Source organism: Cervus canadensis, chromosome 8 (genome assembly GCF_019320065.1).
Source record: "Cervus canadensis isolate Bull #8, Minnesota chromosome 8, ASM1932006v1, whole genome shotgun sequence".
NCBI classification, from domain to species: domain Eukaryota; kingdom Metazoa; phylum Chordata; class Mammalia; order Artiodactyla; family Cervidae; genus Cervus; species Cervus canadensis.
Window position 1 is genome coordinate 25,068,926 of NC_057393.1, and position 25,543 is coordinate 25,094,468.

The window sequence follows — 25,543 nt, forward strand, 5'->3', positions numbered from 1 at the left end:
CAACTCCACAGCTGAACTGACACTGAGACTCTAAACAGGTCCATGGTCTTCCCAACTCTTTGGGATATCCATTTCTGATCCCAGTGTGCTCATTTCAGAACTGATCACAGTAGGTGCCCAGTCGGGACTTGGGGACTAATTCAGATTCTTCTCTTCTGCAATCTTGGCAGGTCACTTCCTTTCATCTACATTTCTTTGGTTTCTATAACAGATTTCCTTGTACCATGTTTCCTAGGTCTTTCCCCAAACTCTAAATTCACTCACTAATATTTCCATTTTAGAGCTGGCTAGTCTGCCTCTCCCATGGGGTCACTTTCATGTGTCAGATGGAAAATTTTAAACATTTAATGCTAGCATTACTAGCCTTGTTCATTTTCTCACTGGACCCCAACCAAGATTAGTAGGGTAAAATCTCTTGGCAATTTTCAGACACTGATGTACTTCCCATCTCTCTATCCATTATCAATTCATGGTGGACTCCTTCCTCTGGGGCATGAGTGACTCCGATACAGGGTCTCTCTTTGGCAGAGATGTGGCTTCCCTGATTCTGTTCAATACTGAATTCACTTACTGATCTTCTGATTAATGTTGTGGAAGATGAAATGACAGAAACACAGCAAACTAGGTAGGAGATAAAATAAGGACTTACTTAATGTCAAGCATTTCTCAACCCTTTGCATATCTAACCTTAGAACATATGTTAATATTCACAATGGGATCTGTAGAAGTGAGAACCTAGTAGAGAAGTCAGAGGGAATAGAAAACAAGCCCCTCACTTTGGGGTAATAAACACTAATTAGATCTACTTGGTCCTGAATTGGAGAAAGAGAAAGCCTACACTGTTTCTAAATAATAGTACAAGAACAAAATTTTGCAGATAAAAACTCCTCATCTCCTTAGGGAAACGGTCCCCTGAGCTTATGACCAATAAACTAGGAATAGCATACTCATCCCACTTGTGGTAACTTTTTGGGACACAAAAAGGTTAATTTAATTGTATTTAATTTTCTTGTATTTTTGGTCAAATTTGTATCAACGAGTTAGAAAGCTCCACAAAGCTGGGAAGGTTCTTGTACTTCTTTGGACCATATAAAGCCTTTGGATTGTAGTTGCTTGACAAAGAATGGCTGACTCCTGAGTATTAGTAGAACAAGGCAATTCCTAGAGCACGGCTTCATTTTCAAGTCTGACCAAAAAAAGCCAATTCCTAGCATAACCAAACCATGGTCATCCACAGCCATACTTTTTTGCCATTATCAACATAAACTATTCTGACCTCTTTTTTTCAGAAATGTATTCCTAGTCCCCCTACTTAACTCAAAGCATATTTTCATCAACATAATCAAAACCCTGAGATAATGTTTGGAAATATCTTGAAAACCCCAGTTGATAATAAGTGTTCATTCCTATCTCCATCATTCTCATTGAGACCCCCCCAGACTCATCCCCAAGGCCCTGCTTATCGAGAGGTTTCAACAAGGTTGGCTCAAAATTCCCTCTCCAAGGTAAATACTCACCTCAAATGCAGGGGCTCTCTTTGTCTTTTGTGTGTGTGTGTGTGTGTGTGTGTGTGTGTGTGTGTGTGTGTGTGTGTGTGTGTGTGTATGTGATATCTTCTATACGGCCTTGGAGTAGACAACTCATACAAAAATACAAATGACTGTCTGGAAAGGGGTAGGCTACCCTTTAGTTCCTCTGGAGAAGTTGCTCCCAACCACAGAACAAAATAAATGAATTCTCGGAGCCATTTCTCACAATATGGATTTTCAGGAAAAATCAATTAAAATTTATTACTTCTGTTTTTCTTTTTCCTTTTACCTTGTCACTATATATATATATATATATATATATATATATATATATATATATATATATATATATTTTTTTTTTTTTTTTCCATGAGAGTTTTTGGCTCCACTCAAGATTCACCTTCTTCTTGGGCTTCACAAACCTGAGAGCGTCTCCATCCTTTTTTAACCTCCTCTGTTGCTGTGTCTGTGCTGCTGTGACTCTGGTCACAAAGTGTCCACCTGAGCTCTTATGTGGTTGTTTAACTTTTAACATACAGGTAGTCTGGGCATAGCAATACCAGGTAGGAAATAGAAGACTTGTCTTTTCCTAGTCCTTGTCTACTACTAAATTAGCTAGGTGACTTTGAGCAAATCACTTCATCTCTCAAGCTTTCAGCTTCCTTACACAACATTTTTATTCAGTGACACATATTCTAAAAGGATGGGATGCAAAAACTGTCTAGATGAAACATGGGTTGTTAAAAACAATTTCCAAGAGTTTATTTTCTTTTAATCCTTATGCCTACTTTCAGGTGAACAAACTATCTCCTGGTGACCCCACACACAAAGGATTTAACAATTAGAGTCATTAATCTTTGTCTCCACTGGCACTCCTTTCATATAACAGATGCTCAATAAATAGTTCTGGGTTGATTAATGGGTAGAATTAATCTATCAAAATTGTCTACTTCTTCCAAAATTGGGGTGATAGTTTTATCTGGCCTTATTTCTGGGCCAAAGAACATGGTTGAGTTGTATGTCCTTTGGTGTTTAAATAAAAACAATCTCAGGAAAAATAGCAGCAGTATCTCTACCTCTTGTTATCATGGACTGCACTAGGATTTCCACAAACATCTGTGATTTGCTGAGACCCTAAATAACACACCTTCTCTAATCTACTATCCAGGCCTGAGTAGGCCTTGTGGGGAGGGAAGTGATTAATTTGAGGGAGGGAGGTAGTTTATAAAAGTAAAAGACTTCATTAGAATTCCATCCACACAGAGAGTTAGCTACTCATTAATTAAATGATTTCAAAGGGGATCTTGGTATATAATTGCTATAATTTAGGTGGAAACAATGCCACAGTAAGTGTAATTAGAGGAGCAGGCTCTGTAAAGATGTTTTCCTCTTTACTGGAGAGCAACTCTGGGTCACCTGATTCTCCCCTGCATAGTAACTGGGTGCTTTTTTCAACCTCCAAATGCACTAACTTTATATACAGTTGTGAAAGCTGAAAGAAATTTCAAGGAGAGACTGGCTAACCACAGTTCTTCCAAGAGGAAAAAGACAAGAATTCATTACTAGTAAACCACTGGAAATATGTAAACGAAAGAACAGTTCTTGGGGAGTCAGATTAGCAGGTATGTCACTGCAGACTGACTTTTAAGGAAACACTTGGTCGAACTCAACTAGGATAATATTATGCTGTCATCAACCTGCCCCAGGCCTCCCTTCCTTTATCTTCCTCAGTGACTCCAGCACTAGCACCTTGAATTCTTGGAACCACCAGCTCTCTCATCTCCATCTGCCTCAAGAAAGAGAACAAGGCCAAAATTGACTCTTGTCAGTTTCTTCCTAATTTTCCTCTTTCTGTTAATATTAGGCTAGAAACATTAGTCTAATGCATTAGCAGAGACTTAGCCCTCAGCCTGTCCTCGCTCTTAAACTCTAGTCTGGCACTCAATCCTTTTCTTACACTTCTACAAAATCTCTCACATCCACCAACTTCCGTATTCCACTCCTATGCCTTGATAAATAATAACGCCTACTGTTGACAGCTACCATTGATGGTATGCTTATCAGATTCCAGGAACTCTGCTGAATGTTCCTCAGCTATTATCATCCTGAATCTTCCACAGAATACCTGAGAATCATAGGCACAGCCATTTCAGATGAGGAAAACTGTGGCCCTAGGACCATGCTCAAGGTCAAGACTGAGTTGGGAATCAAGTTGACATTCATGTGAAGCCAAAGCTCTTACTGGCTGTGCTTCCTCCTGCTGAGGACTATATTTCAGGCTCTCAGTACCTCCTGCCTCACTAGTTTACACCTACATCCTCATGAAACCTATCCCCCACCTGTTCCCAGACTATTGTCTTAGAGCATTATTTCCGTGACACTACATACCTGCTCAGAAATTGCAGGTTATAGAATAAGGACCACATTCCCAGAACTAGCATTTCATCCTATGCCATTCCATCATATTCCTTTCCAAATTTTCTTCCTTCTCCCCTCTCTGTCCTAGCCAAACTGGTCTCTCTCCCTTTCTACAGGTGCCTACTCTACATAGGTACTTGTATTTGTGTGTACACACACGTGATGATGATAGCTGTGAAATGCTTATCAGAGTCTCGAGCAAACACATATACATACATAAATACACACCTACACCCACATATACTCCTGATTACACACCTTGTTTTTTTCCATATTTTTCATTAGAAATATCCTCCTATGGGTTTTGCCTGCTCTAAAACCAACACAAGCTCCGATTTAAAGGCCATCTCCCCTTAAAAGTGTTCCTATGTATTTAAAGTCTAAAGGATCTCTCTTCTAAACCTTTGACTCCCTGTATGGACAGATGGTAATCTCCTCCAGGCAGAGGGCTTCCTTGGTTTTTCAAACACCATACTTTCCACCTTCCTCTTCTCTAAGTGTACTTCTCTCCTTACCCCTCCTCTTCACATCTCTGCTGATAACTTAAGCCTTCTTTTTCTCTGTCCCTACACTTGGCATTTGTGCTTCACATGTGGGTCAAGAGGTCCCCTAATGTCCTTCTATGACACTCATCTTTTCAACTTCAACTTCTATGCAGAAAACTCCCAAGGCACCTACTCTTGTTCCGGAACTCTTACAAGATTTAGCCATGAATATGACACTAAGAACTGTGAATCTGATATAAGAGCCTCCCTATCTACCTTTGTAGTATTATGTCCTGCTACTTCATAGTGTTCCTCATGCTCAGACAGAATTCCATTTGTTTCAGTAAAGGAAACATGACTTCCTAGCACCTGCTCTTCTTCTACCTGGGATGCCTTCCCCAACATCTTATCTTATATGTCCAACTCCTGCCCATTCTGCAAGCCTCAAGGCAAATAATATGCAGTGTTTCTTGGGAGGGAGATTAAGGCGGAGGAAACTGTTCAAATCCAAGCATTTTGTAGTGACCATATTGATTTCTCTTTTCAAAAATAAAACTAAACAGATGAAGGTTTTAAAATTTATTTTCTTATCATTTAAAGATTTTGATCAAGTTGTAATGCTTAAAGAGAATATAATCTCAAAGATATCAGTTCTTTGGAATTAGTTCAGCCTTTCTATGTGGCCCAGTATGTAGTCAATTAAAAAATATATTAAATGTTTTCTCTAAAAGTGTATTCTCTATTTGTTGTATGGAGGGTTGTATACAGTTCTTTTAAATCAGGTTTCTTAATAGTGTCATTCATATCCAAAAACACATGAACTTTTGGACTGTTTGGTCTATGTGAAGTTTATTAACTTCACATCATTTTAATGATATTTTAAATGTTCCATTTCTCCTCGAGTCTTTGTGGGTTTTTGTATTGTGTAATCACAGCACTCACAGATTTTGAGATTTTTCTATCTTCTTTATGGATTATTCTTTTTTGATTTTAATTTAAAGGCTAACTTTTCTATTATGCTCTCATCTTTCTTCTTCCTCTATTCCTTTCTTATAAAGAAAAAATGACCTCTTTACTTTGAATTCTTGTAGCATTTTTTTTGTTCTGAGTATCATCCTTAGCACTTCCAACAGGTATCATAATTCATAAAATATGTCCCTATATATATAGTATTGTCTTCACTAGATTTTAAACTCATACAAGTCTTCAACTTACACAAATTTTGCCTTGCACAGTACCATGTGTTGTCTGGGAAATGATCCAACATAAAAGATGCTGACTTCATATGGGCCAGTATGTGAGGCCTAGTCCTGGACCAATGGGAAGTTCTGTATACATATTAATTAGACTTCAGTTTTCTCATGTGCAAAATGAAGATAATGGCATGACCTAGCAGAATTTTGAGGTTTAAAAGTGTTGTATATTTATAATAGTAGAAATTAAGAAATGAATACTTTAAACTACTTCATATTTTATATAATAGGACTTAAATATAATTCATTTCATATCTTTTATTGGATGCCTGAGGATTTGTGGGCAGATAGTATATCTTATGCTTTTATATTCCCACTAGCCCTACTTTAAGACCTTGCAAACAGTAGGTATTCTAGCAGAAGTCAATCAAATAACAGCAATAATAATAAAAATACCAATATTAGTGATCATTTATTGAAATTTATAATGTGCTAACCACTTTGTGTGAATTATCTCATTTATTGTTCTCATGTAACAGATAGGGAAGCTAAGGCTCAAAGAAGCTAAATAGCTCATATAAAAAGGTTATGCAGTGAATAGGTGATGGAGCCAGGAGTCCAATTGACGTGATTGCTACTGATGTTATGACATGGTTCTCAGCACTGTGCTTTAAACAAGACTTCATATCCCTTTTCAAGCATTTTGTGACTCATTAGCAGTCATCTGACTGCACTGTTTGGCACAGACGTATGGGTATGGGGGTCTATTAGGTTGCTCAAATAAAAGACAGAAACACCATGAAATATATAAAACTGAAAGCAGTTGTTGTAAATAAGAAAAGAGAAATAGGCAGAGAAGGTGTTATCTAGAGAGCTCCAATTATGGCCCAATTTGTCTCAAGCTCTAAAGCATTTACTACATGGAGCATTATGTACCTGTACCTGTACTATGACAATCTTCATTGGCTTGGCCTCTAGTTGGAAGTCCCTGGGGCATGAAAATGAACAAACCAAGCTATAAAGTCTTAGTGCTCGAGACTAAGGGTCCTCAGGGATAAACCTTTGGCTGAAACCCTTCACCTGCTAAATGGTGAAACCAAAGCCTAGGTGGTGGTCTGCTCAAGAACATAAAGGACTAGAATCCAAGTCACCTGAACCCCAAGTCTTTCTCCTGGCTGACTGACTGCTTTTCATGGGAAACCTCTGCATCTTGCAGGCTGAGTCATGGAACATCATACATGACAATAGTATCATGACTAATTGCTGGAGGAACACAGGGTAGGAAGGTGACCACATTCCAGAGCTATGGTTGACCAGGGAAGGCTTCAGTCAAGACCCACTTTCCACACTTTGCTGGCTTTTCCTTAAGGCTCTCGTATCTAGAGAGTTCTGGGTTTTCCAAACTCTAGCCTGCAACTCTGGAACTATAAACTGAGCTACTAGGTTCTTCTAAAAGAGCATTATCTTTGATGTGCTAAGATGTGGCATTCCTGTGCATAGTCTAACGGATCAAATGAGTCATCAGAATGACATAGACAATGATGTATCCTGGTCTCTGGGAAATAAGCCCCCCTCCAGAGACAGTTTCACTGCTCTCATCAAGCTCCTAAGGTGTGTGAAGGTCAGAGATACTAGGGAGGGTGAAGAAATCTAAATTGGACTTCATGGGTGGTCAGCAGGCTAGAAAGAAGGCATTGACCTTCAGTTCACTAATGAAGGAGAATCCTTGTGGGTACTAGGGAAGAAGGATGCTCCACTGGTCCAGGTGTTGCCTCTACATTGACGTGTAGATAGATATGCCCCAAGTCAAAAGCGGGCTTCCCTGGTGGCTCAGCTGGTAAAGAATCCATCTGCAATGTGGGAGACCTGTGTTCTATCCCTGGGTTAGGAAGACCCCCTGGAGAATGGAATGGCTACCCACTCCAGTATTCTGGCCTGGAGAATTCCATGGACTGCATCCATGGAGTCACAAAGAGTCAGACACTGACCGAACGACTTTCATTTCACTTCAAGTAAAAGGCTCTGCAATGACAGTCTGGCTACTTGCAATTTCCCCTATTGACACGCTGGATTTATTTCTCATTCTTCTAAGTAAACAATTAAACCAGCTGTGGATTCCGGTGAGTCACACACCATCTTCTATGCCACCTCCGTCCAGGATTCAGAATTAGCCATTGCTAGGAAACCGCAAATCCCAACTCAAACCTTTTACCCTGCCTTGACGCCTTTCACTGGCTGGATGTCATTAATTTAAGAGCAAATTATTTGAAACCTGGAAAACAGTTCTGAAATACCTGTAGATTTATGATGAAGTCATTTCACAAAAGGTCACAGGCAACCCTGCTATAATTAAATCTTTCATTAATTTTTAAAATACACAATAACTTACAAATGAAGCATAAATTAACCAGATGACCTTGAAAAAATTATTTAGAGCACTGCTTCATCCAAAGCCACTATCTAGTAATTTCCTGAATTTTTATTTTACAAATAGGATTTATCTTTTTTCCTTCTTGTCTTTGATTAGGTTCTAGTAGCTTTCTTATTTGAAATGATGTAGTATTAATTTACGCAGAGCATTAGTTAGCACTGAGGAGTGATGGTGGGTAGTTAAGACTCTCCCTTCCTTTAGGTCATGACCTCAAAGGTAGAGTAAGTGTGACGCAAACAATCATCTACACATGCCTAAATGCAGCCTCTATTCTTTCATTATCCGGAAGCTACTTTTTATTTCATGAGTACATTTTGATAAATGATTTCCATTTTCTCATTATAAAAAGAATGCATTCTCATTATAAAAATTGAAAACTATAAAAATCTATAGATGGGAACATAAAAACCTCATTGGAGGTAACCACTTTTAATATTCTGTGATATTCCCGTCCATTCACTGACAGTGTTCTTCATTCTCAGACTAAGAGATAAGCAATAATCACAGTTCTCAACTAGAGTTAAAGACTTTGGAAATTAGAAGTAATCCTGAAATCTCTCTCTCCCTACCCGCCTCTCTCTCTTTCTGTAACACACAGACACATACACACCACCGCCACCATTACCACAACCATCATTAAAAATTTGATTATGGAGAATATTCCATAAATACTAGTGCAGAAATAAACCTCATACAAATTTGCTCTTTCTTTTATACAGTTGTAGAAGAGGCTGTAGAACATAGCACCTTTCCATCAGCAGAGACCTTGACTACACTGTTTATGCCTTAGCTCAGCTCCTAGAGCACGTAGAACAGTGTCAACCTTGTAGCGGGTACTCAACACATACCACTGAATAAAGAAATATCAATGTTCTTGTATAGCAACTTGATACAGGTGGATTCCTGTGCCCTTCCTCAGGGGTTCCTAGAGAATTCAGTTCTCTCTGAAAGACCTAGGCTCCCTCACCTCCTTTGCCTCCTGCCTCCATAAGCCCTCCTCTCTGCTTCCATGGAGGAAGCTGCCAAGGACCAATTTCAAATCAAAGTAGAAAGAGCAGTGCCGTAGAAAGCTGAGGCTTGGAGGCCAGCAGTTGTTGGTCTCCAGAAACTCAGGCCACATCCTTGACTTTCTGAGTGCTTCTATGCCACCTGAGTGTTTTCCCACTAGGGTGCAGAAGGGATTCGTGGTAAAGGAGGTCAGCAGCTACAGAGGAATTGCACTGAGTAAAAATGAGACACAAACTAGACCTTAATAGAAAGAGTGGATCAGCAGCAAGGAGTCCTGCAGGTGGGGCCTATGTTAGTTACACAATATGATGATGAGTGAGATAGTTAAAGAGGCAGGGATTAAAAGGTTTGAAAATAAGTACTGGGAGAGAAGAAGGGAAGATTGAGAAAGAGACTAAAAGGCTTTGGACCTGAAGAGGCAAAAGAAAGTAAGTTGATTTTTAAATGCATTGAAAGAAATCATTCAATGTTCAAACAACTTTGACTCTTTTCTCGAAATTTAATAAGCTCCTTCAGTGGGCTTGAATGTTAAAGTCCACAACATTGGGAGTGGGTTCCATGAACCTGTGAAAGATAAGTCAGGAGTTGGTGATGAAGGAGAACCTAGGAGATGGAACCAAAGGGGAGAAGATGGATGTTCAAGATGAACGTTGAGAGAGGAGGAATCAAATAAGCCGTAGAGAACCGGGTAAGGAGGGACTGGTTTTCCTTTGTCATTTCTGTCTCCTACTTTGTGTCAAATCCTGAACCAAGAGGCAAAAAGAACCAGAAAAAAATTCAGCTCCTATCCTTAAATAGTTTGCAGTTCAGTTCAATAATAGTATTACTCACTCTTCACATATCTGCTGAGCCCAATTATGCACAGGCATCCACATTCAGGGCTGTGGAGGATGACAAATAAGACAGTTGCCAACCTCATGAATCTTTCAGACTAAAAAAGACCTCACACTATAACTGCAGAGATGACCAATATGTAAAACAGAACACGGTGAAAAATAAAAGTGACAACACCAATTCACCATGACCCAGCAATTCCATTTTTATGTATGCAGCTCAGAGAACTTCTGTGTATGCATTTGGAGACATACACAAAGATAGGACAATATTGTTTGCAATAGCGCAAAACTGGAAAAAACCTAAATGTCCATCGATAGGAGAATGGAGAAATAACCTATGCTTATTCATGTCACAACAGAATGCCACAGCATTTATGTGTCTGTATCAGATGGATTTGTCCCAAAATAGGTAATACTCAGTGACAGACACATATAGAGGAATAATAGCATTTAGATAATTAGACATTTAAAAAAAAATAAAGCAACACCACATATATTTCTATGGATAATTAAATATGTACTGAAAGTATCAATACCCTTACTAGAAGGATATACACCAAATTCATAGCAGTGGTTGATCAGTGTAGGAAGCAACACGAAAGGGTTTGGAAATGGGCAACTTCAAGGAGACAAACTCTACCTAGGATCAGTTCAGTTCAGTCACTCAGTCATGTCCAACTCTCTGCGGTCCCATGGACTGCAGCATGCCCAGGCTTCCCTGTCCATCACCAACTCCTGGAGCTTGCTCAAAATCATGTCTATCCTGTCAGTGATGCCATTCAACCATCTCATCCACTGTTGTCCCCTTCTCCTCACACCTTCAATCTTTCCCAGCATCAGTGTCTTTTCCAATGAGTCGGTTCTTCACATTAGGTGGCCAAAGTATTGGTTTCAGCTTCAGCATCAGTCCTTCTAATGAGTATTCAGGACTGATTTCCTTTAGGATGGACTGTTGGATCTCCTTGCAGTCCAAGGGACTCTCAAGAGTCTTCTCCAACACCACAGTTCAAAAGTATCAATTCTTCAGCACTCAATTTTCTTTATAATCCAACTCTCACATCCATACATGACAACTGGAAAAACCATACCTTTGACTAGATGGACGTTCATTGGCAAAGTAATGCCTCTGCTTTTTAATATGCTGTCTAGGTTGGTCATAGCTTTTCTTTCAAGGAGCAAGCGTCTATTAATTTCATGGCTGCAGTCACCATCTGCAGTGATTTTGAAACCCCCCAAAATAAGTTCTTTCACTGTTTTCATTGTTTTCCCATCTATTTGCCATGAAGTGATGTGACTGGATGCCATGATCTTAGTTTTCTGAATGTTGAGTTTTAAGCCAACTTTTTCACTCTCCTCTTTCACTTTCATCAAGAGGCTCTTTAGTTCCTCTTCACTTTCTGCCATAAGGGTGGTGTCATCTGCATATCTGAGGTTATTGATATTTCTCCCGGCAATCTTGATTCCAGCTTGTGCTTCATCCAGCCCAGCATTTCGCATGATATACTCTGCATATAAGTTAAATAAGCAGGGTGACAATATACAGCTTTTCCCAGTTTGGGACCAGTCTGTTGTTCCATGTCCAATTCTAACTGTTGCTTCTCGACCTGCATACAGATTTCTCAGGAGGCAGGTCAGGTGGTCTGGTATTCCCACCTCTTTCAGAATCTTCCACAGTTTGTTGTGATCTACAGTCAAAGACTTTGATGTAGTTAATAAGGCAAAAGTAGCTGTTTTTCTGGAACTCTCTTGCTTTTTCGATGATCCAGTGGATGTTGGCAATTTGATCTCTTGTTCCTCTGCCTTTTCTAAATCCAGCTTGAACATCTGGAAGTTCACAGGTCACATACTGTTGAAGCCTGGCTTAGAGAATTTTGAGCATTACTTTGCTAGCATGCCTAGGATACCCTGCATATTTATTTTAGAAATATAAAGCTAAAATGATAACGTGTTAGTATTTATTAAATTCCAAGGGGTTGGCACACAAGTGTTTGTAACACTATTCTTTGTGCTTTACTATATGTTAAAAACTTTCAAAAAGAACTATTAGGAAGAAAAATAAAGGTATAAAATTAAGGATTTAGAGTCGATATTGGGAATCACAAACCCCAAATCATACAGGAGCCAGGGGTTCAACTTAAATGAACAATGAGTAGGCTGATACAGTTGGAGAAGATGTACACATCAGATGAGAGGCGGGCAAGAAACACCTCAACCAGTGAAAAGTAGGATGACGGGTATTTGGGCTCAATGCCACAAGATGTTTCCAGCTGAAAATTTTAGTTCCATTAAGAAAAATGTAGACCAAACTATTTATCTGTGGTCCAAACCCAGAAGCTTAAGGTAGGAATTTAATGAAAGAAAATAAGTAAGAGCTGGAGGAACTGTGGAAGGCTTCCTGAAAGAGGTGAGATTTGCCTGTATGGCTAACATAAAAAATGAGGAAACTTCCTCATGAGGAAATGAGGAAATCATTTCCAATGATTTGTCAATTCAATATAGTTAGCCCAACATATCTGCTGGTTCCACATCTACAATTTCAACCAACCATGGAACAAAACATTAAAAAAAAAATTCCAGAAAGTTCCAAAAAGCAAAACCTGACTCTGCCATACACTGCGAACTATTTATATAGCTTTTATATTGGACTAAATATTAAATAAATAATCCAGAGATTATTTAAAGTATGTAGAAGGATATTATACAAATACTATGTCATTTTATATAAGGGATTTGAGCATCTGTGAATTTTTGGTACCCACTGTGGTGAGCAGTGTCCTGGAACCAATCACCAGTGGATAACAAGAGATCACTTCCTTCATAAGCAACTAAAATAATTTATGGATAGGGGAAGCTTGTATAAATCATTTCAAAAATTCAATGATATTTGTAACATAGCCACAAAAGATTAGACTGCATATACCCTCTTGTTCAGAGTCAACAAACTATAGCCAATGGGACAAATCTGGCCCAACGCCTCTTCTGGACGGCCTATAAGCAAACAATGATTTTGATACTTTAAATGGTTGGAGGGGAAGGCAAATGAAGAATCACATTTTATACCATATGAAAACTGTATGAAATTCAAAGTTCAGCATCTATAAGTGAATTTTCATTGGAAGACACTGCATTCTGTCTTCCATATCACATATCCATTCACTGCATATTGTCTGTGGTGGCTTTCACACTGGACCAGGAGAACCAAGTAGATGCAGGAAAGACCCTGAAAAGTCTAAAATTTTTACACAGAGAGTCTGCTGACCTCTCCCCTAGTTGGCTAAAGTTCTTCCTGCAGGTGGCCCATTTCTTGATCATTAGACTATGGAGACTGAAAGCATCTCAAATGTCACTCAATGTTAGTTATTTCACTTAATTCTCACATTCACATGAGGAACCCAAAGCTAAAAAAGGTAAGTAAGACATTTAAGATCAGATGGATGGTAAGTGGCAGTCTGAGACCTGTCCCTGGAGTGTGACTCTACAAAATCCATGCTCTCAGCCACCACTCACCACAGACAGCAATCTACTGGTCAACATAAGCCTTTTCTTTCCAGACTACTGCTGGCTTCCAGTATCTCCCAGAATCATCCAAAGCCCTTTGGAGTATCATCCAAAGCCCCTATGTAGGCGTGCATTCTGCTTTTGTATTCCTTGGCTCCTACTCAGCAGGCCCTCTGAATGGATGGCAAGTCTGGTGACAACCTGAAGGACCTGAATCCAGCAACCAGCCTGAGAGGCGATGATTTAAGAGTTCCACTGGATTCGCTGATTACTCGAATGACTTACTTTGGGCAAAGTAAAATCAGATTCTTCCAGCAAACAACAGAGAATTGAAAAACAGATCAATGGAAGCAGCGCTGGTTAATTTCCAGTGACTTTATCGGATGCAGTTACTAGAGGCTAAACAATACACTTAAGCTCAGGGCTGGGTCTCTGTGTTACACCAGGGCTGTATTTGAGAACATGTTTCTTGCCAAGCATGCAGTCACAGTCTCTTAAGTAGAAGAAGATCTTTGCTTTTTATTTTTTTTTTCCTTTCTTTAAAACTTCTGCAGCTTTGGGGTTTGCATAATTTTCTACAAAAATGTTATCTCTCCCCCTTCACTTTGGCTATTAGTTCTGCTGGTGGAACAATGGATCAGAGATTTATGCCAATTAGAAATGGATTTACACAGGGATTCAGTGAGGCAATTGGCCCTAGACAATGTGCTGAGAGCATCTCTGTCCCTTCCCATTTCTTGCTTTCCCCTCTTCAGGCCAAACAGTTTCTTATTGCTCCATGTTTGCGCATACTCTCCCCACATCTGGATACCTCTGCTCCTCCCTCTCTGCAGAGACACAAAGCCGCACATATTCTATTTTAATCACTTCTTTGATATTTAATGGCAACTGCAATTTGTCCCACCCTTTTACCATTTACTTGTTTTCTAGTTTTCATGTGTTTGTCATATTTTTTCAGATAGGTTGTGTTTGAATGGGTCTGTTGTGACTTCGTGTCTGGTAGCAAAGTGGGTAAAATTCTTGGTGAATAACATCCCTGCCCTTCTTGTCCCAAACACCGTGATCCTTTAGTGAACAAATCCTTAAAGAATTCTAGTACCTTTCTTCAAATTTCAGTTCTGAGCCTAAGTTTGAAACTCACATTCCTTGCTCTGCTTTCTTCTTACTGAATGTATGAGCTGAGCACTTAATTTCTCTGAGCTTCAGTGTTTTCCCTTGCCCAAGGACAATGATCCAGTCTACCTGGTGGGATTACTGTGAGATGTCAGTGAAATCAAGTTTGAGAGAGAGCTCGGCATGACAGCTGACACAAAGGAAGGAGTAGAGCAGATGAAGGCTGGCTGACGCTTGCTCCTGCTAGGGAGCCTCTGCTTTCTTCCAAGGAAGCTGAACCTCTCCCTTTGGGGATTTCTTTTCCCCTGACAGGCTGCCAGGTTCTCCTTGGCCCCTGTAAAGGATCAACTAAATCACAACTAACTGGTTAAAATATTTCATATCAAGAAAGAATTTCAAATGTTGTTTTGAGACTGAAAAAAAGCAGTGTTTTTCCATCTGATGCCACATCTGAGCCAAGCAAAAGAGAATTCTCCTTAAAACACTAATTTGGGGGCCAATAGTGAACCAAAGAAACCCAAGTGCTCTAACCGCCATGGGCACCTCTTCGATTGGAAAGCCTCTGCCTGAAACGGCAATAGGCCCTCTGGCTTGTCAATCATCCAGCCCCGTTCTCAGCCTTAAGTAACAAGAATGGTCACATTTCACTATGAATTAGACTAGACTACATGGTTCCTGTCAAAGTTACCTGGAGGATGTTGAAATAATAACCTTTGAAGAGATAGTGGAAAAAAGAGCAATAAAAGCAAGCAAATCCCATGCCTGCAAGCTGGGGACTGTCTCCCCCACACGAATTCCTCTATAAAAGCACCGTGTTAGAAGGTTGCATGCTCCTGAGCTTTGGCTTCTGGTAGAAGTGGAAGCTGGAAAGAGTCTGTGGCTGGTGGAGGAAATAAGAATTTCCTGGGATGCTTCTTATTCTCTAACTGTCCTTCTGTGCCCACTGCCATTCTACCCCCTGCTTCATCACTGCACATTTGCACAGAGACATGCACCGCTCAGATTCCTCCCCAACTCCAGGCTCCCATAATTTGCAACTCCTGGATTCTGATCACATAGAGCACTTCAGAATATCTGGGGTCTATAACGTTCATTTTTGCATTCAATCAATCAATCATATATATGGTTAAACCCTCAGTGCTAGTAAAAAAAACTGATGCAAATGGTAGTCAAAGAATAAGGTACACAGAGATCTTCCCTCATGGGAACTTAAAGTCTGTGTGTGTGCACACTTGTTTGCATTTTTGCCTGTGTGTGTGTTTACGTGTACACACATATCTCTGTATCTTAAGGGTAGATGAAGAGGGAGGGGAAGCTACTAAACCAACTGCCACTTTTGTTAATATGTATTACCTAAAGTGTTGTGAAGGAAAAAATATATGAGGTAGGACTACAGGTAACATGGGGCCCCAACCTTTTCCGCTGGGCTAAAGAAAGATGTGCCAGAAAAACTAATACATAAGCTGAGACCTGAAAGATACTTAATTAGAAGCTTGGTTATTCAAGTGGGGAAGACAGGTATATTCCAGGAGGATACACAGACAAAGACCCCAGGGCAGGAAGGTACCAGTGAATCAGAGAAGGGAGGTCAGAGCATGGGGGCCAGAAATGAGCTCTAGACATGGACTCAGTGTAGGTATTTGTAGACCATTCAATGAGTTTGGACTTTATCTGAAAGGCAATGGAAAGCCTTCCACTTTGGAGAAGAGTTTTGAAGAAGGGTTTTAAGAAGAGGAGTGATGTTTCCATATTTTCAATTTCAAGAACACTCTGAATATAAGTCAAATTCCTAAATATAACCTAAGACCCTTCATAGGTTCTACTGCTTAATATCACTTAACCTCAGTCATATGCTCTCATGATTCTTTCCTTTGCTTTGAACCAATAATTCTTTTCTTTCAACCAATAATTACTGATTTCTACTATGCATCTACTCCCATTTTAGGTATTGCAGTTATAGTACTCAGCAAAACTATTAAAAATGTGTGCTTTCTTTGAACTTACACTCTGTTACCTATAAATTGGTTTTCTACTGGTGAACTGCTATTGAAACTTCCAGACTGACTCAGTTGTCACCTTTCGTATATGTGAAGTTTTTACTTCCTTCTACTTATATCCTGGTTTTCTAACTAGGATTTCCTGAAGATTGTGTATCTCATTTCCCCCCACACCAACACACTGGACTAAGAGCTCCTTAAAGGTAGAAAGAGTTATATTTACCTCTTTAATACCCCAAAAAGGAGTCTAAAATATATTAGAATCTCATTAAATGTTTTTGAATTAATTAACTATGTAGTAGTCAGGGCTCTCTAGAGAAACAGAGTGAATAGGTGATAGCGATAGAAAAAGACACAAAGATAGAGATGGGAAAGAGAGAGAGAGAGAGACTTACTATATGGAACTGGCTTATACAGATATGGGGGCTGACATGTCCCAAGACCTGCAGAGTGGTTTAGCAAGCTGGAGACACAGGAGGGCCAGTGGTGGAATCCCAAGCTTGAAGATCAGGAAAAGTGGAAGTTTCAGTTGGAGTGAAAGGCAAGAAAAAGCCATGTTCCATTTCAAATGCAGCCAGGCAAGAAGCATTCTCTCTTGCCCAGGGAAGAGTTAGCCTTTTAGTTCCTTTTAGTTCTATCCAGATTTTCAACTGATAGGATAAGTTCCACCACATTAGGGAGAATTATCTGTTTTACTGGGTCTACTGATTTACATGCTAATCTTACCCAAAAACACCTTCACAGAAGCATCCACAATAATGTCTGACCAGTGTCTAGGTACCTCATGACCCAGTCAAGTTGACACATAACATTAACCATCACAAACTTACAAATATTTAAATGAATGTAACAGGATAAGGCAATAAAACCTCAGTGTGAATGAGTTAGCCTTTCTTTCTGCCTGACTCTAGTTGAACATCAGAGTCAGGGTTAACCAGAAAGGAAAGATACAGAATTCAAATAACCAACATCATTATTTGAATTACATCATTAGTAAGGTTTTGGTTAAATGGCAAGGTTAAGCAATCTTGTCCTGAAATGGACTTCCTGTCCTTGAAATTCGTGAGGGATATATAAAATGTTTTGAACTCCTGCTTCAGTCTTTGCATGGCCATTCCTTGAAGAAAAGCAGTGGTCATCCTAGTGGGTCACTTGGTTTTAAAGTCCTTTTTAAACCTAAAATTGAGACAGAAATTGCCTCTTGGCAATCATTCCAGAGACTACCCTTCTGCTATCTAAAGGGCCTTGGGTCATTTTCATACTACAGAAACTTCGAATTTAATGAAAACTTAAAAATAGGAAGCTTGAATTGTTTAGTCAGTTGGGTGTTTGCTTCCAAAACTCATCTTTATTCCATTAAAGACAAACATCTGCCTGTCTCAAATCCCATCTAAGAAACTTATGCACTATTCTAGTTCCTTTTCTACTTACTAACATTTAAAGGATCTTGATAAGCAAGGTAGGAGGAGGACAAAACTCTACCACACTCCTTGGAGTCTTATTGGGGAGGAAAGGAAAACAGAAGGGCTATATCAATCATCTTTTCAGTAAATAGTTTAGCCCTGAGGTCAACCTCCTCCTTCATATCCATGTGACCAAATAACCCCATCTGAAGTTAAGAAAAAAAAAGTATTACCATTTATGATTAGATAAATACAGAATTTAAACTGTGGCCTTAAACTTGCCAGGGAGTGCCAGGTCATGTAGAGATTGGTGTATAAGCACTATTATTCCAAGTAATGCCCAAGAGAAGCATGAGATGAGTTCAGAGTGACCACATAGGGGAGCATGCAGGATAAATCACATAAAGAGATGAGAACACAGAATAAAAGGAGGACTAGTATATCTCTTTGCTACATAAACAGGGAAAAGCTAACCTTAGGACCATTTGTATTGTCACTGTCCGATCTAGAGCTGTGTCAATCTTCTAGGGCTTGTCATCAGATCTGAAAAGCCACATTTGGCTTGATAAATTCAAAGCAGATTGCACAATCTTCTTAAGTGTAGGTACCTTTGCCCTACAGAACTTGGAACTCATAACTTAAAACCCTTTAGTGGTTGTATTACAGGAGGTTCTAGAAAAGAAGGCATTCTTTTCATAGCTAAGTGACAAAGTATGGGAAATAATTTGGAAAAGTCAACTTACAAAAAAAGGTGGTATTCCTAGTATTCTGTAATGTGCTTCCTGGAGTTCCTACGAAAATATTTTCATCTCTTGGCAGAGTATTCTGCATAACATGACAGAGTCATTTGTGTCATATTTATTTAATGCACAAGTATGCAAAGTTCACAAGGACTGGGGTTTCTTCTTGATTTGCTCATCAATAAGAGTATCTGGCAAAAAAGGTACCACTAGTTTTTTAGTAGTATAACTTTATGAAGGTTTTGCCACAATCCTAGATCCTTGGAATTTCTCTCTCATTTGTGTATCTCTGTTGTCTAAATCTCTCCATATATACATGTGTATCTATGTGTACATGTATATGTGTGCATATGTCTATATACAAAAATACTTGCACATACATATTCACTATATAAATATATCTACATATTTCTCAAATCATTTATATTTTAGAAATAAAATTTGTATTATGATAGTGTCTTTGAATATTTAGTCCTTGTGTTTATGCAGTACATCATTGCTGTGTATTCACCAAATGCTGAAGCTCTAGATGCTAAGTATTAATAACATCTATATCTTAAATATTGTCTATGGCCTGAACAGCTAAACTTGCATACAATATTGTTAACTCTTAATAATCAAGTGACTCACCAGCTGATCCACAGAGTTCATTTGTTATCATAGAAATTTTAATCAGAAATTTAGATGGTAAGATATCTGTTTTAGAGGATATTTTAGGGGAATGAAAAGAAATTGCTGGAAAAACTCAAATTAAAGCTGTACTTCCTGAGTAACAAATTCTACAGGAAATCCTCACACTGTACAACAAAATTGTCCAGAGAAGTCCTGTCATGGCAAAGGTTTGCACCTAAGGACACCAGTTACAAACGAAATAGATCCACTGGGAAGATTTACAGTAGTTCTTCATAGGGTTTGACATCATCTCTTTCACTTTCCAACCACAGAGTCTATGTGCCAAACACAAACAACATGCTCAAAAATGAGTGTTAAGGTTTTAAAAGATACATTTCATAAACCCTTGAAGTTTGAGGGAAGTCTGTACAGGCAATTTGGAAAATTCAGAGAGAGTTAAAGATAATTTAAAATCACTCTTTGCTGCATTTGTTCCAAATAACTTTAAAGACATACTGTGGAGCCAAATTTTCTGTTATGAACATTTTTTAAATAATGAAGACATTGAGAATCCTATAAGACTCTTGCTGTAGACAAATCCTACAGACAAGAAACCCCTTTGCAGTGTTTCTGCTGAATTTCTTAGGACTGGACTTTTGCCCACTTGTTTTGTTTGCTTGTTTTCCCCAATTTGTGCACCATTTTCCATCATGGCTGTGTTCTTTCTGTATTTCTGAAAGCTCAGAGAAGTGGCTGGACAACTTTCTGGATATGAGGATGGAAGTGGAGGTGAGGAACATGGTAAAAGTGGTCCAGTCTGGGGCTAGATTATAACATTTGATCAAAACTGCATACCCACAGCTAAAAATAATTTTTTAACATCACTCTGGAGGAAAAGTAAAGCACAGGAATTAGCCATTTGCCTCCTCCTCAAAGCTCATCGGTCTCTCCGGGAAGACTGATTCTAGCTATAAAGAAATTAATGAACACAAAGGTTAAAAGAACAGCAGTCTCTCTTAGAGTAAAAAGACAACCTTCCCCCAAACCAGTCCAGAAGCACTCTGTAACTTTCTGTGACAACTCCACAGTACGGCAAATTCCCCTTAATCTTGCTCAGAAGACTCCCTTCTTTCTGTCTACTGAATAATTAAAGTGTAAAGTATTCCAGTCTCTTGGGAGTGGGGAAGGTGAGGTGAGGTGCGCTTTGGTATTACTGGTGAAGTATTACCATAACTATTCCCCACACTCCTCTATATACACAAGTGCACACAAACACACATGGGTCATCCATTTTTTGAGAATTAGATTTTGATATATTTTTAGAAAACATCAAGCTATCTTCTTTAATATTCAGAAAGTACTTTGGGGCTTTATGTAGCTTTCAAATATATATCCCTACCATCTATGCTCACTGTAAAGGACTATGGAAAATTTTTCACAGCAAATGAATCTGAAGTGGAACAACAGTAACTGTGTGTGTGTGTGTCTCACAGACTCCAGGAGGTTCCCTTTAAACATTCCCTGTTTTCAGTAAATTGGCTGTTTTATTCCCTTTGTTCCCATCCTTAGTCCTTTACTGAGCTGTTTTGGAAAGAGAAAACACATCTGAAGCCTTAAGTTTTCTGTTTGCTTGGGTTTTGGATAAATGGAAATTTGTTACAATACTCTAATTCTATGAGAAACCTTAACTTTTCTGTGAAGCCCAGCTTCTCCAATCCCGTCAGTATCCGTTTGAATTGGTGGGTGTGAGCATCTTACAGATGAGGAAACTGGCCCAGAGACTGAAATGCTTTGGTGTAAGCCTCCCTGGGGAAAACCCACGGCCTCCATGGAAGCAGAAACCAAGCCCCTGAATTCTTCTCAGCCACAAAGAAGTACTCACGTCATAATCTGGGTCTCCACGCCTGCCTCCACCAGGGCCCCGTCCACAAAGAGAGGAACCGAAGTGAAACCATACTTGTCCCAGGAGTGGCCCTCGTCAAAACTCACCCTGGGTTGGAAACAAGTACATGCAAGAGAAAGCTGAAGAGAGAACCACACTCTTTCACAACTGTTTTTCAGGTTATTAAATTCTCCTCTTATCTCATTTTATGGCAGTCTGGATTATCAATAGGCATTAATCTTCAGTTTTCAATCTTCTCTATATTATTATGAGATTTGATCAAAACGGCATTTCCCAGCCCAGGCAGAGACAGCCCCAAGAACTGCAAAAATATTTCAACATCCTAGAATTGGGGGGAAAAAAAGAAAAAACAAGCCAGGCAGGCGGGCTTAGTGGATGGAGTGTCACGTTTCAAGTACTCAGAATGGAACCTGAGCTTCAATTTACAGCACAATCAATTCAGTCTCTGGAGTTTTTGACACGGATAAATTGAGTAGTGTGGGGTGTACCTTATGGGGAGGGAGGTGTGTGTCTTTCAGATCAAAAATAGCAATTTCCTATTTGTTCAGAATGGATGAAGTATCATTTTCCCTCCCTGATGCCACTTTAAGGGGCTCTTAGGGACAAGTACTGAGTGCCTGAGACATCCTGGGCAACACTGTTCCATCTTTTGACCAGTGAGAAGAGAAGGCCCGGCCCTTTGTGGACACAGCATCTGAAACTCTTTAAAAGGATGCTGCTTAGTGAAGAAGATTTGAGCAATCTTGAGCGGTCAATTCCTTAATAATATCCCTTTCTTGATATTATGGAGTTCCCAACTGTTGCTTGATTTAACCAGAGGACAAAATTCAAAGACTATCTTCTCTGAGAAGCTTTTCTCAACACTCTTCCTTCCCCAGAGCAGCTTTACTTACTTCATTTTCTGCGATCCTTTTGGCCTGGTTAGTTCTTAATCCTTCTCTGACTCCACAACACACAGTTCTCTGAGTTCAACTGTAGAAACTATTTTCCTACAACATTCAGGCCTTCCCCTATCATAGTGCTGAGTGAATTCTTAACTCACCTTGAATCCCTCCGTTCAACATTATAATCGTGTGAATTCAGGAGTCACATAGGTTTTGTTCATTGTCTGATCCCCTTCCACACCCTTGATATCACCTTTATTATAATGCTTCTTACCTGATGTTACATACAGTTTTAAAACTTATGTCTGACTCTCTCACTGAGCTGTAATCTTTTTGAGGTCAAAGACCATACTATTCATTTTTGCATTCCTAGTAACTAGCAGAAACATTGGCACATGGTACTAAATAAATATTAAATGAATATATAAATTAAAAAAGGAATGATTAAGAAAACTCTTCTAATCTATCCAGTCACTTTTCAAGCATGACTTATGCTAACATCCATGAACTAGATACAAATCTCTGTCCCCATTACTAGTCAGCCTACTCAGTCCAGTCTCTACAAATGTGTCTCTTTACCTTATTCTGTCTCCCCAAATAAACTGATCTTAAAAATGAGAAAGTCAATCTCTTTACTCAGCTAGAAAAACTAGTCTGTCATGAAACAAGTTTTATATTTCTGGTATACCTAGGCCTGCTTTTATAAACAAAATCAGACAGTGGTCATAAAATTTTTTCAGTTCAGTTCAGTTGCTCAGTTGTGTCCAACTCTTTGCAACCCCATAGACTGCAGCATGCCAGGCTTCCCTGTCCATCACCAACTCCCGGAGCTTGCTCAAACTTATGTCCATCGAGTTTGTGATGCCATCCAACCATCTCATCCTCTGTTCCTAAATTATCAGCATCAGTCTTGACTTTTATTTTCTCTTGATCAACTTTACTGAGGTATCTTTGACATTAAAAAATTGTACATTTTATTTAAAGTGTAAAATGATATTTTAGTAGATAGAGATATAGAGAAAGGTTGGTCATAATGAGGGGGTGGGAGTGGAGACTGGGCAGGAGGGAGAAAGGTACAAAGTTTCAGTTATGAACAATGAATGAGTTCTTGGAGATCTAATGTACAGCATGATGATGATAGTTAACGATCTCATTTCGACTTTTACAGACTTGGCTTATTCTTTTAATAGGCTGAGGCTACATAATCATTGATGTGGAACCAGAGGAAGTTGGGCAAATCTGAACTGCTTCTCACAGAAATGAGTTTTTCATTTTAAAAGTGAAAGTGAGAGTATAATTAGGAATGGGTTTACCTTTCCTGCCATGTATCCTCTTGCTTTGATTCCTAATGAATCACAGGTGCTTCAAAATATGTCATGGCTGCTAACTAGTTAACTCTATCTGGTAAGTACAGGAGGTTAAAAAAAAAAAAAAATGTATTGATTTAGCTCCTGGTTTATTTTGAAAACTTTGGATTAACTAATTATTGTCTTGATAGGAAGAAGTCAAAGTGGTTATTAAAGGCCTCTGTCTTGGTCTCATTCTCAGTTTCCTTAATGATGAAGGTCAGTTATTAACACCAGCAGAAAAAAATTGCAGTGAGTGCCACCAGCATCCCAGGGAAGGAGGAGCCTTCAAATCACTACCATTAACAGGGCAGAGGACAGCCATCTTTACTTTATACATGAAGATAAGATATCACAAAGTAAAAACAGAGGGACCATTCACAGCCTTCTGAGCTCTTAGTTCTGAGATGGAAGTGAAAAATGAAGCCCACGGTGGAGAAATAGGTTGTTGGAAAATAAAAGCATGCTGCATGAACTGAATCTACATGAAAAAGCAAAAGCATGGATTAAATGGAAGGATAGGATCAGGCAAAAAAAACTAGGAAATGCCAACATCCAAGTGTGAAGGCTAACATAGATAATAACCAAAGTCTACAGCTGATATAAAATGAACACAAACAAGGGGACAATCTCCGGAGCCAGGCTGAGGGATGAATGCTGTGACTATAATTTATGGTCTGCGTATCACTAGGAAGCCCAAGTTTGTGCCATTCAAGTGACTTTCTGAGATCAGTAATTTCTAGCACCCAAATTTCTCACACTGAGATGATAATTATTAAAACTAAAACTCCTAAAGAAAATCCAAAAAATACAACATTATAAAAGTTAATCTCTTGAGTATCAGAAATTTGGGTCTGCCATTTGTGAGAGCTATTCTTTCAGATAACTAACTAGGAGTTTTTAATGTTCTGAAGTAACTATATTGAATGGTAACCCCACAGGACCCACCTTCTCCTCAATTTTTAGCTCATTAATGGGCAAGACAAAGGAACCGGGAATTCTTTTAGGCCTACAGGTGAAGCTGAAATGATAAGATCACCAGTACCAGGGAGACAGGAGTAAAGTTACCACTGACCTCTAAATAGTGACAAGACAGGACTATAAAAGGTAGAATTCACCCATGAATATTCAATTATGTGCCTGCTCTGGCAGTAGCCTATGTGTAGGGATATAGCAGTGAACTCGAAATGCCCTAGTTTCACTGGAATTGTATTCTAGTTTGAGGAGACAAACAACATGTAGATAAATGGGCTAAAAATATATGTTAAAAGTAAGTGTCATGAAGACAGTTAAAATAGAGTGATATGATAGAGAGTGAAGCTACTTTGCATTGAAAATTTAAGAAAGTCCTCTCTGAGGAGGTGACATTTAAACTGAGATCTGAATGATAATAAGGAATTTGCTATGCAAAGATCAAGGTGAGAGCCATTCTGGAAGGCAGATCTGTTGTGAAATGAAGAATAGAAGGCCGGTAGGTAGTAGTAGATTAGTGGAAGAGGGATTGATAGGAGGAAATGGAGTCAAGAAAACAAGGCTGGGGCAGATTACAAATGACTTTGCTTGCAAATTGAAATGAGAGAGAGAAGATCTGATTTAACCATTACAAGAAAACTTTTATTCCTTTGTGGTGAGTGGACTGTCAGGGCCCAAACAGGATGTAGGGAGATGAATCAGTGCGTGTGTGTAGGGGGGTGTTGGGGGGAAGGGGAGGTGTGGTAATTGTAGGAGACCAAATAAGAGAAGGGGCTTGGACAGAGGTTATAATAGTGGATATAGAAAGAGATGGAGAGATCGAGGCTATTCTTACAGGTAAAGTCAATAAGACTTTTAGGATACTTTTACAGATAAAATCAATAGACTTTTGCTTGAACAAAAAGAAATCACACACAGCATGAATTTGGGGGGTTAAGCAACTGAGGTAGGAAAATGGGAAGAATCGAGAAGCAAAGCTTTCTGTTGTTTTGTTTCTGCTCAGTCCACCTAGGCTGAGATGTGCTTTGGATTTCCACACTTAACACTGTCAAGAAGTCCTTTGGATGGATGCATCCAGATTTCTGGAGAGAGATCAAAGCCAGGCATGTAGATTTGGCTGTCACTTATAAGATAGGACCAACTTAAAGCAGAATAATTTATTTTAAAATAAAAGC

At 39.1% G+C, this 25,543-nt stretch overlaps 1 protein-coding gene across 1 annotated transcript in view; it reads right to left on the bottom strand.

The window, feature by feature from the left end:
• SORCS3 (sortilin related VPS10 domain containing receptor 3) overlaps positions 1-25,543 on the bottom strand; it is a 619,218-nt gene that overhangs the window by 60,356 nt on the left and 533,319 nt on the right. Inside the window, exon 14 of the mRNA XM_043477073.1 lies at positions 21,146-21,253. Within this exon, the coding sequence (XP_043333008.1) occupies positions 21,146-21,253 (108 nt within the window). The remainder of the gene's footprint in view (positions 1-21,145; positions 21,254-25,543) is intronic.